This window comes from Anarhichas minor, unplaced genomic scaffold (assembly GCF_050575085.1).
Source record: "Anarhichas minor isolate MPS153535 unplaced genomic scaffold, ASM5057508v1 ptg000012l, whole genome shotgun sequence".
NCBI classification, from domain to species: domain Eukaryota; kingdom Metazoa; phylum Chordata; class Actinopteri; order Perciformes; family Anarhichadidae; genus Anarhichas; species Anarhichas minor.
The window spans coordinates 7965635-7975680 of NW_027466458.1; the positions used below are offsets into that span (position 1 = coordinate 7965635).

The 10046-nt window shown below is 42.4% G+C and overlaps 2 protein-coding genes across 3 annotated transcripts; both read right to left on the bottom strand.

Annotated features, from left to right (window-relative positions):
- Positions 1–1205: 1205 nt before the first annotated feature.
- On the bottom strand, positions 1206–2690 carry LOC142948554 (noggin-2-like). Its single transcript, XM_076090657.1, has one exon. It carries the CDS (start codon positions 2413–2415, stop codon positions 1423–1425), a length of 993 nt encoding a protein of 330 aa, XP_075946772.1. The 5' UTR covers positions 2416–2690; the 3' UTR covers positions 1206–1422.
- A 147-nt stretch (positions 2691–2837) lies between these two features.
- LOC142948553 (target of Myb1 membrane trafficking protein) lies at positions 2838–10046 on the bottom strand. 2 transcript variants are annotated; one of them, XM_076090656.1, is made up of 15 exons: positions 9840–10046; positions 8613–8697; positions 8157–8235; positions 7787–7936; positions 7086–7220; positions 6857–7000; positions 6179–6307; positions 5344–5477; positions 5202–5244; positions 4993–5107; positions 4546–4624; positions 3900–3975; positions 3705–3764; positions 3561–3600; positions 2838–3433 (listed from the first exon to the last, which is right to left on the bottom strand). In XM_076090656.1, exons 1-15 carry the CDS (start codon positions 9910–9912, stop codon positions 3285–3287), a joined length of 1491 nt encoding a protein of 496 aa, XP_075946771.1. In that variant the 5' UTR covers positions 9913–10046; the 3' UTR covers positions 2838–3284. The 2 variants fall into 2 exon arrangements, with proteins under 2 accessions (XP_075946771.1, XP_075946769.1); XM_076090654.1 differs by having other exon boundaries at positions 4993–5110.

Sequence of the window (10046 nt, forward strand, 5' to 3'; positions counted from 1 at the left end):
GAGGCTGCTGTCAAATAGAGAGAAGTAGCAAAAGTCAAAAGTAATGTTGTTGTAGATTTGGGAGGAATGTGTTTGATACCAAACTATCCCCTTAGAGATATTAAATCTAATAAAGGATTATCTTATCTTATCTTATCTTATATTGAGACATTACCAATAGTGGTGAGGCCAGAATGGGCAGAAAGTGCAAATTTTAAAAGCTGGATGTCAGTAATGAGGCTAATCTCTCTATATATGTGTGTATATATATATATATATATATATATATATATAAATAAATTATATATATATATAAATAAATTATATATATATATATTTGTGTGTGTGTGTGTGTGTGTGTGTGTGTGTAAATATATATATATATTCATTTTCATTCTTTCAATTGTTTTCATTTATTGTAAACAACTCACAAATAATCAAAGGCAAACACAAGACACTTTGTAAAACAGTTTTATTAGGAGATCAATGGTGTCAATAAGTGATTTAATAGACATCCTGTTAACATCAGCATGTGGCTTTATTCATGTCACGTGAGAAAGTCAGCAGATATGGGCTGTTGACTCGAACATTCACTACTTTACTTTTCGCAGCATATTGAACCAATCATCACATTTTCTGCAGTTACACATCTTTCGTTGCTTGTTCTCTTATTATTATAATACAAAAGAAAACCGTTCCTGTCGCAAAATGATTTTGTCATCACACTCTCAGAACTGGATACCAATTTCTCTTGGATTCTCAATTTTAGGATAGGATAGATATTCCTTTTAGGTTGATATTTTTAAGTTTCTTTAATAAAAAATAAATAAAAAAATGTACGTCACACACGTAAGTACACACATGCTAATTGTGAAGAGCTGAAAAAGAGAGGTGAAAAGTCTGCAGTGTACTGAAAGCATTGCTGAAAACACAGTGGAACCACTCATTTGTGAAGTTTTCCTAATCATATGAATGTATCACAACCCAAAAGTAATATGGGACTAAAGAGCTGTAGACCGCATACTGTTATTGACACCAGACATGTAGGCCTTCTGGACTTTAAGTGAGAAAAACTTGTGACCAAAAAGTTATACATTTTAAGCCCCAGACCATCACAGAATGGAGAAAGTGAATGAGTAGCCTTCATCCCTGCTTACACAAAGCAACAATAGAGAGGATGTGTTTGACAGAGTGTTGCTGAAGAAACTAAATAATTCAACAATTCATCAGGAGACAAAATCTTTTATTAAATTCTGCTCAAAGTCAGTAATATAAAAGGTGCAAGGTCTTACTGAGTGATGAAAAGCAAATATGATTAGGTTTGAAAAATCATTTGACACATTTTTGATTTCATCAATAACAACTCAATGACAGTATAAAATACATATAAACATCCAGCATATTATGAGGATTGAAAATCTTAAGCCCTAGTGAGAAAAACATTCATTTACAAGAACATGAACATGCTGTGACCACAGGATAAGGCACTACAGCCCATATACACCTTTTCATGACTTCACCTGTCCCCATCTCAATTCTGCCATCAGATCTGTGAGCTTTAATCCCTCTAGAAACATCTCCTCCCTCTCTGACTTCCAAGCAGTGCCAAGCCAGAATCTTTAAGCGAGCTGTCTGAGCTCGCACACACTCCATCCCACCAGGAAAGGAGCAACTTCGCACTCCATCTGATTTTTCACAATCAGTCTGACGCAGCCAACGTGGCCAGAAAGCCGGACCCAGATCCACCCATTGGTAGCTCAATCCACAAGTGGCAGAGCGCACTAACCAGTCTCTGACTGAACTGCCGACATGTGAGGGCAGAGAACTGAGGTCCAGATCTGCAGCTTCCTTTACCAGCTTCTGGCGATGGTTTGCTGCAGCCTCTCTCAGCTCTGGAGAAGCACTCAGGTTGACAGCGGTGTAGCTGGGCAATTTTGCGGGCAGTGATGAATTACCCAAAGGTTGACCACCCCTATGACACCCAGAGGCTTGAGATGGCTGATCTATGGACATCCAGAACAGGTCAAAAGAGGATCCCAGAAGACGCAGGAGGCGTGAGGGGCGGCGATGTCTGGGTTTGGGCATGTAGTGGTAGTCCTTAGCGTTGGTCAGCAGGGTGTATGGAGGGACGGGCTGTGAATAGGACAGCAAACTGTCTCTCAGCTGAAGAAATGTTGAATCCCAGCCTGTGTCCTCCTTGTCTTGAACAACGGTCGCGTTTGGAAGCTGGATCTGGGTTGAAGTGTTAGAAGCAAACAATGCAGATCCATGTAGAAGGACAGAAACAGAAATCCAGCAGACAAAGACAACACAGTTGACTGGTCGAGGCATGGTTTTAGGTGTGGATGGTACAACAGAAGGGTGAGTTATAGGGTTTCCTCCGGGTGCGTCAGAGACTCCCATACCAGACATCCTTGAGCTTGTGAACAATAACATACTGAACTCAGTGCCTTAGAACACAAACAGTGGACATATTATTGAGGATGGGTTTTTCAAGGCTCTGATGTTTTGGCTAGCTTCAACGCAAACATGCAGGACACATCTGAGAAGCTAGTTTCACGCGTTAGTCACCAGATTTCTACGTGTGATACTTTCAAGCAATGGAGATGTCATCAAGGAGACATGTGTATGAGAAAAAAAAAATGGTTTGACATAATTCACAGCGAGCATGAAGCAAGACAGAAGAAGAAGAAGAAGAAGAATCATTTGACCTTGATTTGGTGGAGCAGCGATCTCTCACACACAGACTGCACTTAGATCAGTTATAAAACAAGCCTCAGGGTGAATTCCCATCATGGCAGCTTCGATTAATGACATAGCAGACATCATTGTAAAAAAAAGAGGACAGATGCAACATGTTAGCAGAATAATAACTCTATTTATTCTCATCTACACAAGATCAGCTGTCTGGGTCAAAGGCACATGATGGCGTGATATCAAACATATTTTCAACATTATACTTAACTCTAAACAATAGTTGCATTTTAACATTATAATAATATAATTCATAAATACAGTCAGAAGAAGTTTTTTATACTCACAAAGAAAACAAAGAGCAGGAATTAACTAAGAAATATTGCATTTATGCAATGAGTTGATTAGGTAGTAGGTCTGTAGTGTCAGGTTTATTCTGTGTGTGTGTGTGTGTGTGTGTGTGTGTGTGTGTGTGTGTGTGTGTGTGTGTGTGCTTTCAGAGGAAACCTGACTTAACACAGCATGTGTGTGAGATTGTGGGCATATTTTAATATGATGCCGTGTGTACGTTGATATTTACATCCACCCGCTTCTCTTGTTTGTCCTCAGACTCAAAGTGAGAAGAGATGGTCTGATCTCTCCTGCTGTTGGTTAGATTGCGGCGGCGGCGGCGGTCTGGAGGTGGACGGCGGCACGCTTCGAATCGTCTGTTCTCTTTGGTCCGACGCCTTCGCCCGATCCTCCAGAAACTGATCAAACTCTGAAAGGGACAGTTGTAGTTAGATGTGCGTGTATGTACATGAACACACAGAAAGTAAACACGAAATATGAAACATTATTTTGAACACTAAAATGGCAGCAATGGACCAGCAGACAGAACAACACACCTGTACTGGAAACTCCCTCACTAACTGAAGACTGGTCTTCCTGCACGTCCAAACACAATAAAACAGATTAAAGATATATCATGCTGCAGTATATTACACATCACATAAAGAACACCGTTTAATAAAGAGAGAAGCTTCTCTTACCATATCACCAGATAACCATTTGTCAACATCGTTCTGCTGAGAGGTTTTCGCGGCTGGCATCTAGAAGGAACAGTAATGAAAATGAGGTGACACTGTGTTTTAGCTGTATTCAACGATTATCACTACACTTTGTATTTGTATTTCACAGGAAATGTTCTGTTTGACTCCATGTCTGTCTTATGGAGGCACACTCACCCCTCCTGTGACCTGCAACCTCGTATCCAGAGCTCCAGCGAGGCCCTCCACAGCTCCTGGGTCCTCATACCGGACACTGGGGATAGGATATGTTGTAATGCTGTGATGCAGTGTAGGCTGTATTAAACTAAATATTCATTTCAACTTTTTGCCCGAGAGTCAAACTTTGAACGTTGCAATTAGATGGCATGCCCACAGTAAACAACGGTCCAGACCGTTTACTTCTTATTGATAAAATAACCTTTTTGTTTGTGATGCAGTTTGAAAAATCGAATTGTCAGGCTTTGTGTTCTTTACGTGGTGTCATGTACTGTCGGCCAAAACTCAACTGTAGATATCTTTCATCAGAGGTTTAGTGGCAAAAGTAACCTCAGGGTCACCGGTCAGCTTGTAATTTCATCTCACTACATTCAGACGTTTTTAATGAAATTATATCTTTTTATGTCTTATTATATTCAGATTCAGTTCAGATTGCAGATATCTGTAAAGCAAATCCTGTTATCGCTAAGGCTACTACGCCAGGTCAAAGTTACCACAAGGGATGAGGCACTTTTCATCTCTTAAACACCAGCACCAGACATGTTGTGACAGTCCGTGGTGTCGGGATGTGATGCGTGTCTTTCTGTCACCAGTCAGCACCGCTCACCTTTTCCTCTGCTCAGCCAGGGAGCTGCCTCTCGTCTGGGCAAACATGTCAAACTCCCCCTCCTCCTCCTCCTCCTCTTCTGCAAGACAGTTTCTTACCCATTAAGTCACAGCTGAATGAAAAAAGCCCTCTTCCATTCTGTTATCTAAATTCCTGTAGCAACACTTTTGAATAATAAAACCATAAACATGAATGTAAACAGTGATTTTGTACTCAGGCAACTTTCAAACACATCATATGCAATTTTGGATTTTCTCCTTTTTCCTAAGTTGTCATGTTATTGTGAAACCCCATAAACACTGAATGTCCATGTGATGCCCAGCCACAACATCCTGTTTTCTGCCAGATATATACACCAAATTACAAAAGCAAAACTCCAGTTTCAGGAATGTTATACGTATGGATTTGGTATATATATGAATCAGAAGTTCTACAATGTTCACTCACTGTGGTCGGCTGGCTGCAGTAGACTGGTGCCGGTGCTGCTGGCTGCTGGTTGGCTGGTTGTTGTGATGACAGCAGGCTGGCTGAGGTTGATGAGGCTCGGGCTTGTGGCAGAGCTCTGCTAGAGTGAGGACGCAACACAGCGGGGCGTCAAACTCGTGTGCGAGCTTGTTCTTACAGCAGAAATGAGGAGGAGCGAGTCGTCTTCTTACCTGTTGACTACTTGGGATTTGTGCCTTGTTCAGTCTGTCAAACCTAAAACACAATTACAACACAATGAGCATGAATTTAGCCATGAGAAAGATACATATCGCACTCTTATGATCCGAAACATGAAGCTAGGCTGCGGCACACCTCTCATAGCGGATGAAGGCGTTGTTCAGGTCATCGTTGACCATGAGCAGCTCTTCAATAAACCCTTCATCCAGCAGCTGGGGGATGAGCTCCACCACTCGAGTTTGCATGCTCTTACACACCGAGTACAGCTGCTGCTTGGACATCGGAGGACAGAGAGATTAATTCATTCTCACCACATGGAGTAAATTAATCATCCATCTTTGATGTTAAATCCAGTCCCAGGGTTATACGATGTTTAAATGTACTTTTGTTGGTGTACCCAATTTTCTTAATCCGTTTCATCTATTTTTTACGTCAGTCACTAGTTTACTACATTTCCCAGAATTCTTTGCCAACAACATGATACCTACACTTGCAGAGAGTACATGAAGTACAGAGCAATTGTACCGGCAGCATCAACAAAACAGCCCGAAGAGAGGAAGAGTAATAACAGGGAAGTGAAACAAATAAGTGTCTCTGCCTCCCCATGTAAGATCGATTAATACAGACACACATGGCAAGCTATTAAATCAATTGACAGATTGTACCAACACAAAAATGTAGCCTGCACAGTTGAATATAAAGTCACATTTAAAGTAATGTATGATCACACTAGAATGAAGCATCAGAACAAAACACACAATTATTTATGGTTCATCTTCTCCCAACTCATTTTGTTTTAAACAGCACTGATGATGGACAAAGACTGACTGACACACACACACACACACACACACACACACACACACACACACACACACACACACACACACACACACACACACACACACACACACACACACACACACACACACACACACACACACACACACACACACACACACACACACACCTGTAGCAGCTCTGTGTCATCTTGCTGGCTCTGTCCAGGTATTAGCTCATTCAGCAGCTCTGTCATCACAGTGAGATTTCCCTTCACCAGTGCCAGCTCACTTCGCAGCTTCTGTTCCTGATTAAGAAACTTAAAAAAAAAATCTAAAGCAGTCAAAAAAGCAACAACACAACGACGTTTATTCTATAAAGCCAACATTGTGCATAGAAACAGCCTATTACTCACGTAATACAGTTACCATTAACAATGGCCCTGCTCCAGCTCAAATGGTCAGTTCTGACAAATGAATCTTCACCAGACACTTTCCCACAGGTCCCATGTGCAAGACTCAGTGCCCAGTTTGGGAACCACATATCTGATTTAAGATGCAGTTAAACACTAGTCTATGTTAATGGTTTGAATGCTGTTCCAGAGGCAAAACATCAAAAGATGCGGAATATTGGCTCAACATATCAGTGCCTATAAGAACTATTAAAGCTGAGACATGTTCATGTTTTATTGTCTGAATCACAATGGATGAACATTGGATGAACATTGGATTTTTGACACTGACAATAAAAAGGTTCTTTAATGTCAAAGTGAAAGCAGAATTTATCTCGAGTCTACAAATGTCCCTAACTTTAACAATGTCATAGCTTTGTGTAGTCAGTGACTGGCAGTGTTTTTAGGCTGTTGTACCTGTTCTGCATGGAGGGAGGCTGGTCCCTCGCTGGACAGGACTGGAGTGGACGTACTCTGAACACTGGAAGGTGCTTGTGGTTGTGGTTGATGTGTGAAAGCAGCGACGGGGTTCGTTTCAGGGGTCTCGTTTTCTGGGATACTCTGCAAGATGAATGGAGAAGGTGCGCTGTAGAGATAGATATCTGTAGATGCATTTCTTTTGGTGTGTTGTCTCACTTTGTCTCACCCTATTCGGAGTGTGGATGGGGGACAGAGCATCCAGATCGGTCATGGGGAACTCCAGACCACGTCTCCTCAGGTCGTCATATACGCACACCACCCCCCCTAGGGAGGGAGAGCTACGAAACGCATCGGCCCACGACTGCGGATGATATGACGAAACAAATCAGGAGAATAACGGATTCCTAAATCAGTATTCAATAGCACAGTCAACTGGCCAAATGTGGGAAAAAACAGCAAGAAGAAACCAAAAGCTACAGAGAAGGATTGCTCCCTCAGCATATACATCTAATATTATCATTCCTGCTAGTCTGTGATTACTCAGAACTGGCTTTGACCATGTAGCACACGATTGTACACGTCTGCAGCCATAACAGAGTCCAGAGTCCAGTGGGATCATCACACAGAACTGAAGGATCTCATCATAACGGCTGGAATTATTTGCCTGCTTTACTTGTGTTTTATTGTAGTAAATGTAATATCTTTGGGTTTAGAACTAAAAAAAGAAAACATTAGCAAGACATCGCTTTTGGTTTTGGTAAAACGTGATGGAGATTTATTAATTCATTCATTTTTTTATAGACACGACTAATAAATGATTTAAGACAACAAGCAGCAGACTAACCACGAAGGGAAGTACTCATTAGTTGCAGCACAAGTGCAGACAGTTTTTGTCATATATTGCCCTCTGCAGGAGCATCCACATACCTGTATGAGGCTGAGCACCCGGTCATGGAGGGCAGTGGGGGGGTTGTATTTGGGCAGAATGGAACGCACCAAAACTCCTTCAATAAACTCCTGCGACGCCACAAGAATGTGGAAGCGATGGCCACAGTTCTTCACACAGGCCTCAAGAACCTGTGTGACAGTGATAATGAAATCTATGCAAGTCAAAATAAAAGCTTGTTCTCCCGTTGTCTCAACGCGTACACGAAGACAATGTTGAATAAACCACAAACCATCGCGACAAGGCCACCAGCCAATCAGGACCAGGGTCATTCTGACCGTCAAATTACACTCTTACACTAAAATAATGGATAACATCATTGCACACGATCCCCTGCAGATGAATACTCACAGTAAGGGCCAACATGATCTCTCTGAAGTTCTTGTTCGCTACGATTATCTTCTTAATAGCTTTGACTGCATCTCTGGGCCTGAGAAAAATAAAAACTGATATTGATAAATGAGAAAAGAAAGGTATAGTTGTGTTTGTGGTTCATCTCTATGAGATTTGACTGTATACATGTAACCACTACACACGTTGCATTTCAGGATTACAGTGACATTCGTCTTTTAGCATTACAGAAACACACTGCAGAGCAAACTGTGAGACTGGCCTTCACTGTAGGTCATACAGTCACAACCAGATCTCCATAGAAATACAAAAAGAACCAACAAAATCATGTCGGACGTGGCACTAAACATAAAACGTGTGGAGCTACACACAGAGCACTGCGTTAGTCAGAAGGGTTAGGCAGTGTGCATCAGATGGGCTCAGTCAGAGGCTTCGTGGTGAAACCATGTTACGTACCCCTCGTCCGTCTCGTTGATGATGTCACATATCTCCATATTGAGCCCCCAGTCGTCGGACTGCAGAGCGCCGCTGGTCGCTCGCTCTGTCAACAAAGAGGGAATCACATACAGTTACAGTGATGCAGTAACACTGATGTGGGAAGAGAACAATGAAGCGATAACCAGAAGACTTTCTTCTGATATCATGACATCTGCAACATAATACTCAGTCACATTTTCCACAAACATCAAATACTAAAAACCTCTCATGTGAAGTGAGTGGTATCCTCCAGATAATATGGTTTTATAGCAACTCGTTGTTTATCGCCATAAGCTGATTGAGAAAATGGGTTTTCGGCTTAAACATGTATTTCCCTCCAAACTATTTAGCAATCAAAGCCAGTTTTCTTTGCACTCCACCCCTCACAGGCTCCTCGTGAGTCTCTAAATCTCCTCCATTCCTCTCCACTAACAACCCCACACTTCTACAAACCCTCACTGCTTTTCTCAATCGCATTTTACTCCCCCTCCTCTCTCCTCCCCTGGCTCCCTCCACTTCATGTGACTGTCAGCTGCTTTCTGCTCTCACTGGCCTCAGCCGGAGCAGAAGCCTCTCTGACATGACTGTGTGAGAAAGTGAGTGGATGAGGTCAGAGGAAGGAAGGCTTGAGATGGCTGCCTGTCGTTCTGTCACATCTCTAGATTGTCATGATTACACATCTGTCTCATGCAGCTGTCTGAGTGTCTGTTGTGGGTTTGTTTGCATCACAAAAAGCAGCAACCTGTTGCCACTGAGGATCCACTGCTGGTTCAAAAGAGGTTTAATGTGACGCACACACACGTTATGCTTGTTACAGAGCGGCAGTGACACTTGTGCGTAATGGTGTGAAACGGAATCTTGACAAAGCACATCAGTGATCGAGGAAGTGAGAGGAAACACCCAGCGCCTCCTTCATTCCTCAAATGATCCGTCACTCATCTCTCATTAACCAATCAAACGGAAGATTCGGTGGGATCGAGTCCCGCCTGCGTCGCGTCATTGGCTCGAAAGACTTCTTTTTATGTCTCTGTCAAATTTGTAGTTCATTTTTAAACATTTTAGATCAGGAAATGTGTTATTAAATTATCTTAGGCCACTTCCCCGTGAGTGTGGTTGTGAAACGCTGGAACATGTCATTGATTAGGTAAATGAAATGATGAATCCAGCGGTGAACAACTCCGAGTTTCAAAAGCAACGGCGACTTACCGATTCTCTGACCGACGGGCGTTGAAAAGGGGTTTCCTATGAGAAACTCCATCTTCTCCCCGAGTGAAAACATCTTGGAGAATGACCAGCGTCCCCCTCTTAACTGTATTGAAGTAAATTGGCAGCTCCTGAGCTCTAAACTGCGGCGTTTCCGTTCGCTTTACGTGTCCTCAGCTGCTTCAGAGGCGCACGGGCTCTGAGTCACGT

Bases quoted from the DNA above. Each gene is read 5' to 3' on its own strand.
- LOC142948554 (XM_076090657.1), bottom strand. From the start codon at position 2,415: ATGTTATTGTTCACAAGCTCAAGGATGTCTGGTATGGGAGTCTCTGAC.
- LOC142948553 (XM_076090654.1), bottom strand. From the start codon at position 9,912: ATGTTTTCACTCGGGGAGAAGATGGAGTTTCTCATAGGAAACCCCTTT. The intron at 4,625-4,992 runs GTGAGTGAACAT...ACTGTCTTGCAG, and splicing joins ACTGCAGCCAGCCGACCACA to AAGAGGAGGAGGAGGAGGAG. The intron at 3,976-4,545 runs GTGAGCGGTGCT...TCCTATCCCCAG, and splicing joins CTGGCTGAGCAGAGGAAAAG to TGTCCGGTATGAGGACCCAG.